The 20,596-nt window shown below is 45.5% G+C and overlaps 1 protein-coding gene across 4 annotated transcripts in view; it reads left to right on the top strand.

The window, feature by feature from the left end:
• The window catches only part of TRIO (trio Rho guanine nucleotide exchange factor), a 332,063-nt gene that overhangs the window by 228,065 nt on the left and 83,402 nt on the right, over positions 1-20,596 (top strand). For all 4 annotated transcript variants that reach the window (XM_074356326.1, XM_074356339.1, XM_074356335.1 and 1 more), the window contains exons 22-33: positions 819-1,013; positions 1,112-1,227; positions 2,024-2,090; positions 2,700-2,809; positions 3,761-3,830; positions 4,391-4,480; positions 6,075-6,167; positions 8,158-8,269; positions 9,843-10,033; positions 12,010-12,111; positions 15,279-15,421; positions 16,012-16,111. In XM_074356326.1, the coding sequence (XP_074212427.1) occupies positions 819-1,013; positions 1,112-1,227; positions 2,024-2,090; positions 2,700-2,809; positions 3,761-3,830; positions 4,391-4,480; positions 6,075-6,167; positions 8,158-8,269; positions 9,843-10,033; positions 12,010-12,111; positions 15,279-15,421; positions 16,012-16,111 (1,389 nt within the window). The remainder of the gene's footprint in view (positions 1-818; positions 1,014-1,111; positions 1,228-2,023; positions 2,091-2,699; positions 2,810-3,760; positions 3,831-4,390; positions 4,481-6,074; positions 6,168-8,157; positions 8,270-9,842; positions 10,034-12,009; positions 12,112-15,278; positions 15,422-16,011; positions 16,112-20,596) is intronic.

Consider the following 20,596-nt stretch of genomic DNA (forward strand, 5'->3'; position numbering starts at 1 on the left):
GAAGTAGATGTGGCAAAAGATCTGTTGGAAAACCGGAGTTGAGAGAAGTTCCTGCCATATCTATGTAGAGAGAACCAGTGTCTTATGGTCATCCCTAGCTATAAAAAGCAAGAAAATTGTACTTAAAGCTCTTTTCTAAATACATATAAAATGAAATAAATTTATTTTTAAGAGAAAGTTTATTAACAAGGAACAAGTTTAAATTACCTCTGTGAAGCCGCCTTCCTGACTACTGTCGCCTTCTCCGGATCTACTGAGAACTGAAGCATTGGTGAACGCTCCGTGGTGGGGCTTCCTCAGGGATTTGGCTGTGTCTGCAGGGGGCCCTTTGTCACACAGGCTTCAGGAAAACCAGGCTCTCAACTGGCTGCCCCCCTAAAAGGGCTCTCAGTCTCACTGGGGACATGGAGTAAACAAGTGTGAGACCGGGCGGTGTCCTTGTAACCATCACATATGGCCTTCATGGGAGAAGAGTCAGGGGGTTGCTGGCTGACCATCCTGTGTGCATGTTTGCCTGCTCATTCTGCGGATTTTGACTGAGCATCTCCTAGATGAAGACATTGTCTGAAGGCAGCCTGGACTTTTTCCTTGAGGTCATAGAAATGGCCTTCATTGTGGTGGGAGAGCCGAGGCAGGTTAGCCAGTCTAGAATTAGGGAGATGAATTTGATGGACTGAGGGTTTTCGTCTCGGTTTCTGCCGCCAGCAGTGATTTTCCTGTTCAGAGCTCCGAGTTGTAGGCAAGTTGCCACTGTGTTTCTGGTTTCTGGCGGTTGGGTTCATTTGCTTCACAATACTTTCCTGTTGTTTTTTTTGCAGCAAACCAAAGAGAGAGTGAAGCTATTGATACAGCTGGCCGATGGCTTTTGTGAAAAGGGGCATGCCCATGCGGCCGAGATAAAAAAATGTGTCACTGCAGTGGATAAGAGGTACAGAGATTTCTCTCTGCGGATGGAGAAGTACAGGACCTCTTTGGAGAAAGCCCTGGGGATTTCTTCAGATTCCAACAAATCGGTAAATTGCTTTGTGCAAACTGAATAAATTACCGTTTTCTTCTTCGTGTTCTGTTTGTCGATTTAATTAACTGAAGTTCATTGACTCCCTTGTTCCAGAGTAAAAGTCTTCAGCTCGATATAATTCCAGCCAGTATCCCTGGGTCAGAGGTGAAGCTTCGTGATGCCACTCATGAGCTTAATGAAGAGAAACGGAAGTCTGCGCGCCGGAAAGAGTAAGCTAGTCTTTAAGAACCTGCCAGGATTCATGGAGAGAGTGAAGAAATGTCACTGGGCAGACATGCTTGCTTCTGTGTGTGCTTTGAAACTGAACAGCATTCATCCTTTGCTCTGCTCTGAATGCGCTTAGTTTCTGCAGCACAATCTCCACAGTTCCCCTCGTCGCCTGATTCAGAAACACTGTCTTGTTTTTGTCCATGTGCCCCCATTTCGTATGGGGTTGACAACTTGTTTTAGTGTCATTTGTCCTCAGTAGGACATGAATGATAATACTAAGGAGAAGAAACCAGTAACACAAGTGCAGATGTTGGAAGCTGCCAGTTAGCAAGTGACACTAGGTATCAATAGCGACAAAAGATTGCTTTAAACCGGTGGTTCTCAGTTGGGCACTGCTTTGTCCCCCCGGAGGGACACTTGGCAATGTGTGGAGACATTTTCAGTTGTCACACAGTGGGGGCTGGGGAAGTGCTACTGGCATCTCGTGGGCGGAGACTGGGGATGCTTCTGAACGTTTCGTAACGCACAGGACAGCCCCAAATGTCAGCAGTGCCAGGTGGAGGAGCCCCCATCTGAAGGTGCCTCACCCACATTTTTTCCAAAGTGTTTTTTCCTTTGAATTGGTGACTGGCTACTGTTCTTCTTCTGTCTGTTCTTGATTTAGTTCTCCAGAGCGCATTACTGACTAACGCTTTTAAAACCACCTTGTCATTTCATAAGCCATGAAAGTGAGTAGTTAAAATAAGCATGTGTCCTGGCTGAACTAAACCATTCACCGTCTCCCTCTGTTTTAAGGTTCATAATGGCTGAGCTCATTCAGACTGAAAAGGCTTACGTAAGAGACCTCCGGGAGTGTATGGATGTAAGTAAGTTTTGTTGCTTGTTTATTTCGACTGCGTGTTGTCCTGCGGTTTATTCTTACCTGCTGGCAGTTCTTAAAATGATCACACATTTGGTAGTGGTAGTTGAGATTTAAAGTGTGCATGAGCGGCCTTCTGTGTGTGCTTCTGCACTTCTGTGAAGTTCTAGGCGTGTTTTGGCTCATTGCAGAGATGATACAGCATTAATGCTCTCATTCCTTTAGTCACATGACGGCCTGGCTGACAGTCTGTTTGTGTAGAATTTTACAGCAGCTTCAGAGAAACGCGCCTACCGATTATGATTGGCAACGGATGCTCAGTAGTTTAGCGAATATTTGTTGTACCTTGTGGACTAGGTTAATTCCAAAATTTGAAACCGAGAATATGCTTAGAGCTGAAAAGTATAGAAGCTATTCTCAGGTATTAATAGCAAAATTGGTTTTTTGGTTTTTTTTAAATAGTTTCTCATGTTGTTTTGTAAAAGGTTCCACTCCTAAGATACATTTTCCATTACACATTAACTCCGGGTATGTATTTACAGGTATCAGGAGTAGCTGTTCTTGAAAACATGTGGGTTTTTGTCTAACCCTCTCCGTTTCCCTCCCGGCCAGACCTACCTGTGGGAAATGACCAGCGGCGTGGAGGAGATCCCGCCTGGCATTGTGAACAAAGAGCTCATTATCTTCGGGAACATGCAGGAAATCTATGAATTTCACAATAAGTGAGTGGCTTTATCTCTGGGGACGTGGTCAGTGACTCTGGAAATCTAGATACTGTGCTGAAGTTTCATGACAAGAAGTAAAAGTTTCCAGTCGAATTGACCATAGATTCTGGTGATTCTGTTGACATCTGCAAGAACCCGCCAGGCTTGCTTCATGAGGACTGATAGTCCAGAGGCTATTTATTAACACAGATTCAACTTTAAGCTTGTACTTACCTGTTACAGAAGTACGAGGAGGAAAGCTGGAAGCTTTCTGTAGGAACCCTCACTTCTCTCAGGCCGTGTCATCAGCTGTGACATCAGTTACTTCTTAGGGCTAAAAGGAAGCGTCGCCCTCCAGGAGCTGCTGGCTGGTGCTTGGTCTTTTCCTAAAAAGAAGGAGGAAGGAACTGAGGACGGAACAGATGTGTAGTGTGACCAAAATAAAGTGCACTTTCCACTGGCCCTCGGAAGCACATGGTTTTATTTTTAAGATCAAAAACGACAAAATCCAGCAGCAGCAGAAGCTCCTGTAGGTGGAGTCTGTGCGGCCCGAGCAGCCTGAGGAAGGTGGTGTGGACCAGAGCTGGTGGGTCGTCCTTGCTCCCTGCCCCAGCCGGCAGGAGACACTAGCATCTAAGCGGCTTCTCTGGATCCCTAAATTGTATCCTTAGCTGCTAAGCATAGCACTTCCCCAGAAGTAAACTGCTGGGGTAAACGTCTCTATTAGAAAGGGCTTAAAGGCTGACCTGGTTAACTGTTTGAAAGTCGCAATTACTTACCCTAGTTCAGAGCTACAGGTTTTGTAAAATTAAAATCTGGAGGGTATAGAGTTTTCACTGCACTTGATTAAAGTGATGGAATTTAGGAATTGCCTGAATTCTGGTATGCTTGGTCTAATTTCTGGCCTATCTCACTAGTAAAATGTTTTCAAACACCTTAATAACATGATACTGTTTTTACTGTCTGTAGTATATTCCTGAAGGAGCTGGAGAAATACGAGCAGCTGCCGGAGGACGTTGGACACTGCTTTGTCACTTGGGTAATGAAACCTCTCACTTGCCTCGTGGTTCCGAGGGAGGTTAGAAGGAGCACTGTTCATTCTCCGACATCAGCATTTTCTGCTGGTGTCTGTGTACTGAGAAGCAGACTCCCCTCCCCTCTTCAAAGAATTGCATTCTCCAGCTAGCTATTACTGCGGAGGGAGCTTTTTATTGGCAATAGTGATGGTTTGAAATAGAACGTTGGGTTAGGGTGCCAGGCCTCTGTGTGGCCCTGGGGATTCGCAGGTCACCGTGTGTGCACAGCCCTGCGCAGGGAGATTGTCCCGTTGGGAGGGAGGCAGGCAGGTGACCTGGTGAGCGGGCCCACATCTGTGTAAAGCACAGGTTTGCCTGCTTCACTGGGGCACTGGTGCTCAGGTGTGTCCTCCCAGCGGGATGTGTTTCTTATTTTAATAGCTTTCCTTATAAAATACGGCTTCTTTAATTTTGGATTTGAATCTCCTTCATACACACAACTGCTTTTCTGCATAAAAGTTTAACCATAATTTGACTTATTGCCACTTGAAAGAGTTAATTCTAATTTTTTTGTTGTTTACAGGCAGACAAGTTTCAGATGTATGTCACGTATTGCAAAAATAAGCCTGATTCTACTCAGCTGATATTAGAGCATGCAGGATCCTACTTTGATGTAAGTAACAGACTGCTGAAGAAGGCGTGAGATTTTCTAAGTTGCGTTTGGTATACATAAAACCCAGCATGACTCATAACTTTCTCCTGATTGATGGTATGATACCATTTTTATCTGTCACATTTATAATGAGATGTTCTTGTATTTTCTTCTGTTTTTTAAAAGATTCTTCTTAAGTACTGCAGGCTGTATATCTGTAAAAAAAATACAGATTTTAGTATTTACATGTGTGTATATATGTGATTACAATTTATGTACAGCCACAAATTTTTTACATGTAATATTGTGCATATAAGTATAAGCTATTCAATTAAGCTTCTTCTCTCCTCTGTAAAACAAAGATAACTTTGAATCTTTTTTAATCTTTATTTTTCCCATTTCAATTTCATGATGCTATTAATTTCCAAAAACGGTCTACCAGTAAAACTGTACAGATAGCTCTGTAAAAACTAGGACCACTGGGAGGTTCATTAATTATATTCTCATTGGTATGAACATAAATGTAGTTCATCTTTTTTTTCAAATGTTGCAGGGAGGTTTATTTAGTGCAAAAGGGGTTAGAGCCTTTTGATAATATATACAGAATGCTTTGGGAGTTTCCAGAATATAAGTCACATGTGTGCCAAATTCATTTTGATTTAAAGATAAGGTACTTTAAATGTTACATGTAATTTGGTGCATGAGGCTACGAGGGTATTAGACTTGCTTCCGTCTTTACCCTCGTACCTGGTCAGGTGTGGTTATCTGCTCTTTTCTGGGAGCCTGGAGGATCAGAATAGATTTCAGCTTCTGTCTTCGAGGTGGAGCCCCGCCCTTGGAGGCCCCTATTTTGGTTGTCATTCTCACGACCCATAGTTACACATCATGCCTCGGTGAATACGGAGCCTGCCCCTGCCCGGGGCGCCTTTTCGTTTCGGTATTTCACACGAGCCTGGTCTTTGCTGTGACATGGAGCCCAGCACCGAGGCTGCTGCAGGCAGAATTACTGATGGCCTGAGCGCTGAGGGCACATGGCATGTTTAATGCTGGGAATCAAAGTCATTTAAAAAAAAAAAACCCTGGTGCCCTGAGGAGGATGCCAAGACGGAGATACTGCAAATACAGTAGGTGGGTGTGGAAATGAGAGCAGACACGAGAGAGGAATTCCCCAGAGCGTGAACAAAAGGAGCCTCCGGTGCGGAGGGGCGGGATGCGGTCTGTGATGCGGGCACACGTGTGGCCGGAGCTGCGGGAGCTGCAGCGGGGGTCTGAGCGCCGGGCAGCGCGGTGGTGGCCCGTGGGGACGGCACCAGCCCATGGGGACGGCACCGGGAGCTGCTCTCTGCTCCTGAAGGCCCGCGATGCAGAGGAAACACTGCTGTCTTCAGTGGTCAAAGTGATAACTTGACTGAGAGCTACTATTCTATGTCCAGCTTATTAAAAGAATCAATAGTGGTTTCTACTTTATATTTACAGGAAAAGTGGTATGTTTGTATTCATTATGGGGGTAAATAAGTGTAAGTGTTCAGTTCATGCTAACTTACACAGTGATTGTGTGTGGGTGTGTGTGTACGTGTATGTATACACACACATGTATAATTTTTTTTAAATTCAGGAGATACAGCAGCGGCATGGATTAGCCAATTCCATCTCTTCCTACCTTATTAAACCGGTGCAGCGAATAACGAAGTACCAGCTCCTTTTAAAAGTATGTATGAAGCACCTTCACACAGCCCACAAAATGTTATGAATTGTGCACTACTGCTCTGACATTTTTTCTATTCAGTGCATTTGTTTTCCTGACCAGTTTCTCAGTGCATCAGGTAAATAAGACTGTGTTCCTTGATCGAGCACCTGAACTTCGCTGAATGACCCTAGTCTGCAACATAAAATGAGAAAGGAAAGGGAAATTATCAGTACCAGTTTTATTAGTACCAGTTTTCCCAGTATGGCTTGTGTCAAACTGACCTCTGCTTTTTTTTTTTTTTTTTTTTTGTATGAAAGATTATAATTAAAATCCCACTTGTAAAAATCAAAAAACAATTAGTCTTGACAATAGAATGGTAAAGAAAACTTAGAATTTGTGGTAAGAGTTGTTACAGAATTCATTATAGATAATTGATACACATCATCTAGACTAAAAGAAAAATAATTTACCACCTCTGTCTCATAATAGAAGTTTCCTTGGCTGGTGAACATCATTGAGCCTTAGAACGTACCCATCATCCATGCCTCCCTGTAACAATATTTCATGAACCCAGCTATGTCCCCAGTTCAATCCTAGCTCAACAGGAGGCGGTAATGTAATTTTGCTAGATAGAAATGAAATACAGAAGAAGTTATGAATGCCTGAAACCCTTCTTTACTCTTTTTGTTAATAAAAAAAATCTAGCAACAGTAAAAAGTGGCTGCATTCTCTTGTGAAGGGGGACCGTTATGGCATTCTTCTACTGGAAAGGCTCTCCAGCGCTCTGTGTCAGAATCCCGTGAAGTGACTTGATGGCCATCGCGGGAGAAGTATGTGGTTGCTGTAAACACAAAATAGAAGCCAGGAGGCTAAGTTGTTTATATGCATGTTTGCCCTTTGCTTTCTAACTCTGCAAGGGCAGTTTATTGCTTAGTGTCCTCAAGATTGATGGGTTTGGTTTTTAGCATATGGTTCTACTAAAGATCTCTTCCTCAGTGACCTCACATCTAGTCATTCACTATTAAACCGCTGCTTTAATTTATAAACCTGACTTTATTCTGCCCAGGAGTTCTTCAGGAGAGCAGTAATGAGCTATGTTGAGGACCCTAACGAGGAGGATTTTCTGCCAGTAAAATTAGTCTCAGTGCATTGCATTTTCAAAGCACTTTTTGCCAAGCTACTCACAATAATAGGTCACACCATCTGGCCTTGAGAAAAGGTGCCCATCAGGTAGCTGCGTTGCTGTAAAGCATCCAGGGTGCAGCCAGAGCCACCTGCAGTGTGACATCCTCTTGTTGGACACTGGGATACAAAAAGCTGTTGTTACTATTACAGATGAATAATAACCAGTAAGACACTGGTGCGAATCTATCTTGGAGCCCACCAGAATGTGAATCTGTTGTCCCTGCTGTCACTTAGTTAATAACAGGCATTCATTTGTCTACGTAGATCTAAAATGTAAGTACACCCAGCGAGGTGTACTTAAAATCATTAGAGCTTTCTGAGGTCCCAGCACAGAGGAGAGCATTTCCCTGCAGGTTTCTGTGCAGCAATGCCCTTCCTGCTGTGAGCAGGGTGGTTCCAGGGTCGAGGGGACATCGCTTTCATGGCCCCAAAGAGCTCAGAACCATGCCAGGATCCAGTGGAAAACAGCAGTACTAGTCAGAGTCCGGCTTGACCTTCAGCTAGAACCAGCAGCTGAATGTGCCTCGCTGCACTAATTAAATATTTTTGTCACTTTTGAGGCTTGGTAGTTAACGCGTACACTAATTCCATCTTAAACTGACTGCATCTGGTTTACTGTGAGGTGAAGAAACAGCCTGACTTGAGCAGGACAGACCCTTTCCTCCGTTGGATAAAGAGATGGTGATTGGCTTTCCATGAGAATCTCTGCCCAGTTGACCACAGTCTGTTTTTATCTCGAAAGTCACGGGTTTTCATACCCATTTCTGCGAAGGCCTAGTTGGTGGAGCATTTCGGGGTCTTGGGCTCATGGTGTGGTCTCCCACAGGAGCTGCTCACATGCTGCGAGGAAGGGAAGGGGGAGATCAAGGACGGCCTGGAGGTGATGCTCAGTGTGCCCAAGCGGGCCAACGACGCCATGCACCTCAGCATGCTGGAAGGTGGGTCCCCGCCGTCACTGCCCATGCCCTCCCGCGCCTGGATGGCCCGGCTTCGTGCCTCTGTGTTTAGTCGGGAGTTACCAGCTGAGATGCCGGCGCCTTCTTTTTTAAGCAGTTGGTCTCATTGCGTCCCTTAAGGATCACGTGATATACTTCAACCTCATTAGAAGCCTGTCGTTGTCCCCTCATCGGAGAGCTGCCTCTCTCTGCTCTGAACCCTTGTGGCACCTCCTGTCACTTGCCAGCGGCTACCTGGTCTCCGTGTTAGATGGACAGGTCGATCCTTCCCCCCAGATGTAAAATCCTAACAGAGCTTGTATCTTCCCCATCTCTGCATCCACTGCCCCACTTGCTCGAGCTTTGAATTAAGCAGGTACTACATCCCCTCCTGTGCAGCTGAACAGGGTGTGTAATGTGGCAAAGAGAGAGTCAGTTAAATACGCTTAAAAATTATCGTCACAGGTAAAATTTCCACGAATGCTTCTGTTTAAGAAAGCTATCTTGGTGTTACAGCTTAACTCTGATTTTCAGGCTACACGGAGTTATTTAAAGAAGTGATCCAGCCCCAGGTGCTTTGCCAGCCTGTTGTCACCATCAGTCGCGTGGAACAGTACACTAGTTAGGGCGGGGGAGCAGCTGTTTGTTACAGATACCCCCAAAATCAGAGGCCAAGCCGGAACACCCTTTCTTTCCTTGATGTAAAATCCCGAGCTGGTGCGCGGCCCTCACGAAGTCACCGAGGACTCAGTTGCTGTCTGGCTGGTCTCTCTCCAGCCCCAGGGTGTTGTCCTGGTTGACCAGGTGCAGGAGGTGTCAAGGCCATGGTAGCGCGTTCCATCCAGCAGGCAGTGGGGAGAGAGGGAGCCTAGGTGAGCGCAGGTGTGGCTCCCTGACCGCACAGGGGCTGGGAATCGCGGTGCTGGTTTGAGCGTCACAGAGGGCAACTTCTAGTACAGAAGAGGGGACGGGTGGAAGCTAGGAGATAACTAGTCACCCCTGCCTCAGTGGGGCCACTTCACGACCAGACAGCAGCAGTGAAACCAGCCAGTGGCCAAAGCAAGGCTCAACTTGCTTAAAGAGTTTTGTGCTCAAAGGAGAGAAAATTCCCCAGGGAAGGGTCGTCAGGGATGTCTCCCTGCAGGAAGGCCAGACCAGGGCCTCAAAGACAGGCTGAGGCTTCATTCAGCAGGATGTCTGGGAAGAGGAGGGTCAGGCTGAGGAGGCAAAGGGTCGAGACGCAGGCTGAAAGTGGATGGCGGCCAGTGAGGGAGTCCCGGAGCCATTCTGGAAGAAGTCTTGTGTGTGGGAATGCTGTGATGACGGCTGAGGCGGGAGGGCGTTAAAGCAGGTCTCAAATGGTGAGGATAAAGCTGTGAGGAATCGAAGGGAAGGTATATGTAGAGCTGTGTCATATGGGTCAGTGCTGGGGAGACTGAAGCCAGAGGGGAATCTCTATTCTGAGATTTAATTGATGGACATTTTACAAATGTTTCAGTAGCCGTAATGCGGTCTCACGCATCATCTTTTATTTGCTTTCAAATTGACTGTGCCCTTTTTTTTCTTCATTTTCTAGGGTTTGATGAAAACATTGAGTCTCAGGGAGAACTCATCCTGCAGGAATCCTTCCAAGTGTGGGACCCGAAAACCTTAATTCGAAAGGGTCGAGAGCGGCACCTCTTCCTTTTTGAAATGTCCTTAGTATTTAGCAAAGAAGTGAAAGATTCCAGTGGGAGAAGCAAGTACCTTTATAAAAGCAAATTGTTTGTAAGTACAGGCCTTCGAGATTGTAAGTTTAAAGGTAACACAATTGCAGCTTTTTTGCAGGTAGAGGAAAATTACTGTTTGTTGCCTTCATTTAACCTCCCAAACTGTCCTAAAATGTGAGTCAGAAATTGTCATAGTTTCATCTTCAGTGAAATTATCGCAGGCTTGAGTCCACTAGAGGGCGCTCGTGAGTTTGAGCAGCCCTTGACTTGGGAAACTTTCTAAATTCCGTAGAAACTAACTGTGGGATAAGAAAACACTTTGCAAGTGAATTGAAATCATTTATCTCCCGTGTGCCCTTAACTAGCTTTATATAAATTGACCATATCAGACTGTGGTTAAGTGAGTTCTCATATCATCATAATGAGTTTTCCATTCATCAACATTGGAATTTACTTAAGCAGCCTTATAGGGTGGCTCATCGTGGGCTGTTAATGATGAGATTTGGGGTTTTTTTCGCTAAAAATAAATCTATGAAAAATAGATTTACAGTTCTTTACAGCAGCAAAGTATGGCTATTAGAGAAAATGTCTGTGAGCAAAAATAGTTTTCAAGATCCACAACCCCAGCTGCCTAGCGACAGCCTCCCTCGAGTGCTTGGTAGACACAGTGATGCATTTGAATTCTTATTTCACTTGTCAGTGTACTTCCTGGCAAGAGAAACGTATATGGTACTTTTTTTCCACTGGTGGCAACCCCAACCAAGTCTCTGTAAACCACAAGACGACTCTCAGAAAAGTCTCGGGCAGGTGTTGTCCTCTGGGTCCTCTGACCTCCATCTTCCCTTTGTGGTCATGATCTCAGAGGGCTCAGCACAGGACTGCTGGGCAGGGTTGGGCAGGGGCCGGTGGGCAAAACGAAGGAAAATCACAATCAGAGAAACAATAGACAATGCAGTAGAATTTGGTTTCTTCTTCACAAGTTATGACAGAGCACTTAGACATATTGGTAGATACTTGGAATTTGGACAACTTATATGTTATACATTTTTATGACACCCATGTATTAATCAGATCTCCAAAGTAACAGAATACTACCCAGTGCAGAAATCATCTTAATAATAATCTGGAATTTGCAAGTTCAAACTAATGATTTTCATACCATTTTCTTTGGCTTGTATCCTGTTTGAGATTGTCTTCTGGATCACCGCCCACCTTACATCATTTTAGATCATATTGTAACTGGACAGAAACAATGCAGCCTTCCTGGCTGGTCATTTCACTAGCTGGCTTTAGTCAGTCCTTAGAGGCCAGGCTGGTCTGTTTTAGAAGCTGATACTTCTTCACTTCATCTTTTAAAAGTTAAGCTCCCCTCAGAGGACACGATGATGAATCACTTCCTCTGCTGGGGGCGGGGGAGAGAACACACTGGGGTGGACTTGATTGTGGGGGAGGGGCTGAAGATGTTGGCCTTCATCTCTGCTCTTCCGTGTTCTGCACGTTGCAGACGCACGTATTACAGAGAGAAAGTTCGTCTCAGCCATTAAAGTTATTGGTGAACTACTAAAGCTTAATGCTGTGGATGAACACATTGGAAAATAACTGAGCATTAAAACATCATTTGTCTTCTGTGAAACTACTTCCTTAATGAAAATACACAGTGGCAGCTCTTTTGCAACTGGAACAGACAAAGTTTACTGTTTGTCAGGTTGAAAATAGACAACTCTTGATTTTCCAGATAATGACGTTTGCAAATAGTTTGGTTTTCTTCTTCATTTGCTGGTTGACTCGCATCAGGATCTCTAGACGAGGTACTCAGAGGAAGTGAAAGAGATTAAGCCAATTGTGTGTAGCCTAAGAACAAAATTTTATCATTTTAACTCAAGTGAGAGCTAAGGATTATGTATCAATGTGAACAAACTATGATGTTATAAGCTAGCATGATCACAAGTCACCAGAAATGATTTTCTTAGTCTTTGTTCTATATCCTGCCAGAATTGTACTGTCGCCTAACTATATAATTGTCTCTTTATGCAGACCTCAGAGTTGGGTGTCACAGAACACGTTGAAGGAGATCCTTGCAAATTTGCACTGTGGGTGGGGAGGACGCCAACCTCAGATAATAAAATTGTCCTTAAGGTACGTCTGTTTGAAGTTTGGAACTGTGCTTTGTGACAAGTTTATCTATGTATACTTTTTCCTGTTGTTGGACCTGTTGGTTTTCATAGCCTTTGATTTGTTTTGTCCGTGCTCTGTTGAGATTGGTGATTACCACAGAAAGAACAGTGGAATAAATCCGGTTTGGTGTTCTAGTAGTGAAGTAATTTGAGCTAAACGGTTGCTTGCTCACCAAGAAATCAGGTGGAGAAAGGTCTTTCCGAGTGTCTCCATTCTCCCAGTCTTGCAGAGAATTGGGTGATTCCATAAGAGTTGCAGAAAGTTGAGAAACAGGAGGGAGACATGGGCCAGTAGTGCCCGTTGTACACTTGGCCTCTGGTTTTCAGAGGAAAACAGGCACCTGATGAATTTGTGAGGGCCTTTGACAGTTTCAAGGCTGCGCGGGCCAGGAGTCTTCACGGGGTCCTAGACTCTGGCTTTCTAATTTGGAGGCAGTTTAAAAAGAGGGGGTGATGATCAGGTACAGTGTTCAAAACGCTGAGGGTGCTTTGCACACTGTCTTTGAGGGAGGAATGTATCTTTGAATATTTGATTTGAACTCTGTTTTGATTGTACAAATCTCTCCTAGGAGTGATACAGGGCTCTGGAGTGTCTTTTGGGCTTCCCTCCTTCTGCCTTTGAGAAGATACAGATGGAACTGTCTTTTTGAGCTGTCTGGAAAGACCATAAGCGACTTCAGGATGTTTTGGGGCAGATGTAGTGGAAGATTTGTAGAATATTGGGAGACGAGCCAGAAGCTTAATGGGCCTCTGGTGTGGGGACTTGCATGTCAGCGATTTTGTCCCTTGCATTCCTTTTAATCTCTCTACGGTATTTCCAGCAACTGTGAGTTTTTCAAGCAGACATCGCCTGTGCTTCAGTGACCGCTGACTGTGGAAGCCACTGTGTTCCTAAGGTCTTTATTCTCATGGAAATGATGGATTGTTTCGTGATGACTATATGATTACTAACCCAGCGTGTTCTTGTTAGTACTGGCGTGAAGCCCTATAAAATGTAAATTGCACTGATAGCTAAATATTAGATAGCTGAGCTTTTTTAAGGCATAAAATTTTGAAGTATACTCAAGGCCTTAAAATGTCCAACTGAAGTTGAGTATTTATCCAGATTAGCTGCAGTGACAAAAGCCAAAGGGTGCATCTGAGAAACAGTGCCAGATACGTTAGCCAGATACGGACTACGTTCACATAGGATGTGATAAGACACTGATGATGCCATCGGAGAGTAAGTCTTCCTGCAGGCTTTACCAAATGGAAGTTTTCTAGATTTAGGGTAATATTTTTCTGGCTTTTAATGAGAGACTAAAGGAAATGATGTCCCCATTAATTTCAGGGATGGCTTTGTGGTGCTGGTGATGGTGGTGGTGGATATTTTAGCAGCGGTTCTGGCGGCTGTGGTCTAGATGGTGGTGAGGGTGTAGACAGTGGTAGAGATGGTGATGGTGTAGATGGTGGTGGTGACAGTAATGGTGGCAATGACAGAGCTGTGATGGCCTGGTCTTTGTAGAACTAAATTGTGACCTTTTTTACCTTTATAGTTGGAAAGGGGAATTTTATTTCTAAATTCTTTCTCAAGCAGATCAAGACTACCAAGACTATGGAACAAATTATTCCCTCCTCTTATCCAGGGGGACCTTTTACTTCGCCCTTTAGGTGGTTACCTTTCTCATACTGCTCCTGAAAAATTGGTACCTTTTATCCTCATTTAATTTCTCTAAGGTTAGGAGAATTGCTCTCAATAAATGTCATTCTCCATTGTCTCCAAACTCTGCCAAGTGTTCTTTTCAGATACTTCTCTTTGTTTAACCTCCCAAACGTGTGTATCAAGCATTTAAATTCTAATAGTTCTGTGTTGTTCACAGGTTTCCGTCTGAGATGCTTATTTCACGCACAGACTCCCCTGTCCCCTAGTCACCCTGCCTCCCACCCCAGAAGAAACGGGTTTTACTGCTCTCTTGACATCTGATCTGGGAAGAGGAGCAAGGGGCTCCTTGTTCCTGCATTTCTTTCCCTGTTCCTCCCCTAAACAACTTTGGAGACACATCTCCCGTTCAAACATTTTATTTAGAAAGCGCATTCTCGATTTTAATTTCCTTTCCCAGCATGGGCTCTGACTGTATTTTCAAGAACACAGTGCACCATGAGGAAGCACTGGGTTCTCCTCCCTTCGTGATCTCATCCGTAATCCCACTGACAATTGTTTTAATCCTTTACAGGGAATTGTGCTTATATCATAGGAGGTTGATGTTTTCCGTAAGGAAATTTAAAACTGTTACTAAGGCCTAGAACATGTTTTTTTTTTTTGTTTTTTTTTTTTTTAAAAAAAACAACCTCTTTTGAGGTGCAGTGAAAGGAAAAAATCTGGAAAAAGTGATGCCATATGTGTTCATTCAACAAATGCTTGTTAGTATCTGCTACGTGTCGTTGTCAGAGACCCTCCCTTCAGAGCTGCGGGGAGGTGAGGGAAATCCGCCCTGTGTCATTGGCAGTGGGTCACCCTGGTCTATCCCAGTGGTATAACCAGAGGTAGCTACACACAGAGTTTTGCAGGGACGGGCTCAGGCGTCCACCCCCCGGAAATTCCGGCGTGTTCACCTGCCGGCAGCGTGACCTTGGGCGCATTTCTAGTGTGTCCATGTTGCAGTTCCTCATTTATAACAGGAGGATCAGGGAGGCCCTGGCTCCACAGGGTGTGAGTGGGTGCAGTCCTGGGGGCAAGGCGGCCAGATGTGTGGGTGCGCATTCACATCCCTGCTGACCCTCCATGGGCTGCTGACCACTCGTCTTCGCCTAAAGGACCTCAGGACACTTGGGTTTGAGGGCTGATTGTGTTTTCATATTTACCCAGAGTTGTTTAAAAGGTCATGGGGCTGGGAAAGGATAGATTACTTGACTTTTCAGAGACCTGGAATAACATGAACACTATAAAATAAAAATGGTTTTGATGATAAAATATTCAAGATCAGGGTCATTTATTTGGTGGCAAATTAAATGCAGGATGTGGTTGCTTTTCTGCTGAGAAGTTATTTTTAAAACGGGCGACTCAAGGAACGCGGGGCCCTGAGTGTGGTGAGTGCAGGGTCTGAAAAGGGCCCCTTCTGTGTCGTGATCGACTCTTAATGCCTTGTCAAGGCCTCCAGTATAGAGAACAAGCAGGACTGGATCAAACACATCCGGGAGGTGATCCAGGAGAGAACCATCCACCTGAAAGGAGCCCTGAAGGAGCCCATCCACATCCCCAAGACGGCTCCGGCGGCCAGACAGAGGGGAAGGAGGTGCGTGCCGGGGGCTTTTTCCTACGCTTGTTTTCCCATAAGGAACAAGGCGATGGTAACTTACTCTTTTTCACAAGTCATTTTTCTTAAATATTTTGAAGAATATTTTTTTAAAAAATACAGTTCATACATAACATCATTCTTAGTAATGAAATTGCTTCTAGATGAGAACCCCTTTGACTTAAAGTAAATGAAGGTCTGCATGCAAATCCCTAATCATGTCCCTTTTCCCCCCAAGTGTTAATCTGTGCACATGTGTCAGTCATGCATGTGACCTTGGACAAGTTATGTAGCTTCTCATTTCTAAAATGGCAGTGATCATACAACTGTATTTCATTATCGTGAGAACTCAGTGAGATGATAGATGTTAGACACTCAGCCCGGTGCCTGGCAAAAAGCCTGTCCTCAGGGAAGAGTCATTATCGCTGTGTGTGACTATTACCATCATTAATACAGTGGTGGTGGCCGCAGTCACGCAGACTGATTTGCACCTCTGAACAAATCTGTTATTTCTCCAATGGCTGGTAGACAGTCTTCACAAGTCTTAAAAAACAAATCCAGCAGTGTCAGGAATTTCTTTGTATCCCCAGGGATGGAGAGGATCTGGATAGCCAGGGTGACGGCAGCAGCCAGCCTGATACCATTTCAATTGCCTCCCGGACATCTCAGAACACGCTGGACAGTGACAAGGTAAGCTGGAACCAGCCCTTTCTTTGGAGAGGTGAATGTAGCCAGTCTCTGGTCTGAGATGAAATTGCCCCTTTCTATCCATAAATGTCAGTTTGTCATCAACATTTCAGACAGCAGCCACGGGTTAAGAGAGGCGCCAGGACATGGTACCAGGAGCAAAGATTTGGAGTGTCAGGGCTAGAAGATGCTGACGCGTCTTCATGGGTTCAGAAAAATCACCTGCCCGTCTCGGTGCTGTTGCACGGTTTTCTAACAGGGTGTTCCAAGGCTGCTGTTTTGTTTTATGTTAAGCAGGAGAACCCATTATTTTAAATTAGATCTTACACAGAGCCCTGGTGCCTGGAAGTGGGGCTGCTCTGATTGAAGCAGGGGCACTGGCATGCAGGTTGGCCATGAGGCACCCTTTCAGAGCCCAGGCTGCGCCCCTGGCCTGGGCCTGCCCCCTGCTGACCACTGGGAGGGAGCACCTGACCTGCAGCACAGAAGTCGGCAGGGATGCCTTCTACAGGGGTGGCCTGAAGTGTCCTTGATTCTGTCTTGGTAGAACCAAAAAACCTATAAGATAAAGTGACAGGAGCAGTTGGAATCCTGGGCTTATGTGATGCACAGATGCCCAGAGTCCCCTGTAAAAGCCAGTGGGGACATTGCTGTCAGCAGGGGCCTCTATTCCTACTGAGATGTGCACCTGTTCTAGTCCAAGTTCTTAAATTATTTGACGACATGTAGGGGTTTCAGTGGACTTGCCCTCGGTTCAGAACTGCCGGGTTTCTTGCTGTCTGATACGAGCTGTGCTTTCCTACACGAGGCCTCGGTCCCCCCCCACAAAATGTGGGCGCCTGCCCCATGCACAGTCCCCACAGCCCGCCCACTATCTGACAGCATCATGTGGAAGCAGTTACTGACGGAGGGGAGAGTCCAGTGTGGGGGATGCTCCAGAAGGCCAGTCTAGAGTCCCAGGCTTTGGGCTCTTCTCACTCGTTTTTGCAGAATTCATGGTATTGAATGTTGTTTCCAGAACAGAAATAAGTTGGTTTAAAATTTTTGTTTTCCTACAATGATTTTATTTTCAGAATCCTCCTGATTTGAGTGATCAGCTCTTTCTCAACCTACTTTTTGAGGTCACTATGTCATAAGTCCTAGAAGTTGGAATGCTTAGAGTAACAGGACTAGAGAATAGAAATAATGGCTCACTTGATTTTGTTCAGAGCTCAGTGTATTAGCATTCAGCAAATATTTCCTGCCTGTAGTAATAATGAGGAAGAAGATAAATGAGACGTTCAGGCATCTGGCATCTAATAGCATCTCTCCCTGCGGACCCACCCACAGTCATTTAGTTAAGAAAATAAAATTGGAACTTGGAAATATTTCATCAGAGTAATCCTCATTATTTTCTTTTAAAAAAAATAGTAAATGAGGTGATCGAGTCATCTAAACAGTTACATGAGACTTCCACCTGAAGAAAAGTGAGGAAGAATCTGGCTCATGACTGAGGGGGCTGGGGACGGGCCACTCCATCCGGGCCGTTTCCCGGCCTCCCCGTGGGTGAGCCCGCCATCCCAGTGGAGGCGCATCGAGCCCAGGCTCAGTCTCACTGGGTAATCCCCTCATGGGTCTGGTCTGGGTTTACCCTAGAAATAAGTTGAGAAGTTTATTTTAAAAAGTAAGGTATTTGAATGAAATTCATGGAGAAAAATAAATGTAGAAAGTTCTGCCTTTGGAAGGTACATTGAGACTTTTCTGGAGGTAGATCCAAAAAGAAAGAATAACTTGGTTTCTCAGGTGGTTAGCGTGTAAATGGGTGGTGGTGGGAGTCCAGAAGTGCCCCGTGTCTGGGAAGGGGCTCCTGACTCTCCAGCTCCCCACCCTGGGGGGAGCCGCCAGCACCAGGCATCTGCCACGTGGAGAGGCCGTGTGCTAGTTCCCGGGGCACCCTGGTCCCCACCGTGCGGCTGCCTCCAGTCACAGGAGGTTCGCCACAGAAAGAAGACCTTGTCCCGGAGTCAGGGTGCATTAACTAGTTGACTTCGGATCAGTTACAGCAGGACAGGCTTCTGTGCACTCGGAACGGAGGCTGCACCACTCCTGTAGGAAAATACGGCACCATCCTGGGGACTGTCGCTATGAGGACAGCAGATTTTGGCACCCAGTGAGAGAGAAAGAGTGAGTCACTAACAAAAGTGCAGGTTTGTAGAAAGTAATCATTCTACTGGGGTATGAGAATTTTTAAAGAACCGCCTATAAAATTTTTTATCTGTGATGATTACTTACCAGTTTCTGTTTACCTCACCTAACACATTATCTGAACTTTGTCCCATGGCCCAGAAATCCCTCAGGAGCCACTTCTGCACATCACTCCTCCACGCATGCTTGTCACAGGTCCTGCTGGCTCCTGCCCTCTCAGTCGCTCTCAGCTTAACGTTCTCATGACTCTTAACCATCTTGGGGAGCTACGCTCCAAAACTCAGTTTCCTTAAGTAGGCGTGGCATGTCGTTGGTACCCCTCATTGAGACCAGGGGTCCTTCCTGGGCTCAGAAGTACACAGAAGGGGTCACATGTCTTCCTAAGACTGTAGAACCACCACAACAGGTTCTCTTCTTTTGATCCTGGGCTCTGCGTTTGGGAGGAGAATAAACGGGGTGTGAGACAACACAGGGTAAGTCAGAGCAGGGCATTCGAAGGGGGCACACCTGCGAGGCCTTACACAGGAGGCGCCCCTGCTGCGCCCACATGTGTGCCTGCACGTGTGCTGTCTGCTTTTGGAAGGTTTTCTTGTAGCCAGCTCCTTTTCTGTACTTTTCTGGTAGAACATTTCAGGGTCAGTGAATGATCTGGGAGAATACATTTAGGAAACGGTATCGTTTTCTGAGTCAGTTTGTAAAATACACTGTTTCTCTGAACCAGGCGTAACCAGAAAACCCCCGTATCTCTAATGGCAGTAACTTTTCACACATCTCAAGGTTCTTTCCACCCTACGTATTTCAAGTTTAAACAGCCTCTGATGATACAGGCAGATCTGTCGAGGGAAATGACTTAGCCACGTTCTGCTTATTTGACTTAATTGATGGTGTCTGTTATGAGTTAGTTGTTATCATGGAGTTTGGTTCCATTTCAGAACTGGGTGGGGAGATGTTTTTTAGGCCTCTTGGAAAATTCTTGAGGAAAACTTATCTGCCCGGTGCTGTAGTAACTCTCAGATGAGGCTCAGAATGTTCTGGAAGAGTCTGTTGAGGAGGGGCTCCTGGAGAAACCCTCTTTAGCAGAGCTGGAGAAGGCTGGTCACAGATACAAGCCACAGGCCCCCACAAACACACTTCCTTCCTTGAAAACATTCGTTTTAAAATACGCCATCTCTTTGTTCCAAATATATACGTTTAGCACTGATTCTTGCCCGTATTAATGGTACTTATGCTGATAAAGCAATCTTGTGAAAATACAATTTAGGTTCCAAAGAAATCAAATGCTTGCCAGATTCTTATCTCATTTGTCCTGAGCCTGTCTCCCTGAGGTAGGGAGGAGAAGCCTTCTGGACACTGAGGAGATGAGGGAGGCTGGAGGACCCTCCCAGGGCCACCCAGCAGCAGGGAGCTGAAGCCAGAAACACAATGTGGATTTAATTACCTGGGGAGGTCTAGACTCTATTATTTCACACTAGAGCTGAATAGGAGCTGAATATTTCTAGCATATTAAAGAAGCATTTTTCATAGTTTGCCTTCTCTCTGCATAATTAGTCTGTGGTTTGCTTCATATAACAGAATTTTATATTATAAGGAAAGTAATATGGGACTGAAATATAGGCTGCTATAGAACAAAGCATCTTAAGGGCAGGATGAAAAGGATCACCAAGGCAAGACGGGGCAGCCTGTGGGGAAGTGACCCAAGCTGGGGAGCAGGTGTGAGCCTGTGTTGGATCTAAAGTCACGCAGTTCTTGTTTTTAATGAATGAGAAATTCGGTTGAGACCTGTACTTGGCATGAACTGCCCTAAGCGTGTTAGATGAATATATGAATCCACACACTTAAAAAAGTAAACGGTTTCACTCACCTTTCATGAAGTATATATAGCAGTGTGCTGGGGATATGAAATTTTACGGAGCTGAAAAGGCAGTCACCTTTCTCTGTGAACTGACAGTCTGCACCATGGAACCTGGGATGGGCTTATGTAAACTGCAGCATTGAGGAAGTGTGTAAAGTAACTAATGCCAGGACGCTTTAAAGTGTGGCTGGATTCACGTTTTTGAGGCAGGGAAGCTGCATTCAGACTGCTCAGGAAGAGCCGCGTGCTTGCGTTCAGCCCTGTTTCTGCATACCTGGCGCTGGGTGGCACTGGCTGGCCTGGCCAGGACTGAGGGTGAGGCCGGCCACGTGCTTGGGACCCCACTCTCCCCTCGTCCCGAAGGTGCCAGAAGCAGGAGGGAGCTTGGCTCAAAGGGACCACTCAGCTGGCTGGCCAGGCGGAGCTCTCCAGGTCTCCCAGGGCCTCGGAGT

Source organism: Camelus bactrianus, chromosome 3, assembly GCF_048773025.1.
Source record: "Camelus bactrianus isolate YW-2024 breed Bactrian camel chromosome 3, ASM4877302v1, whole genome shotgun sequence".
Classification (NCBI taxonomy): Eukaryota; Metazoa; Chordata; class Mammalia; order Artiodactyla; family Camelidae; genus Camelus; species Camelus bactrianus.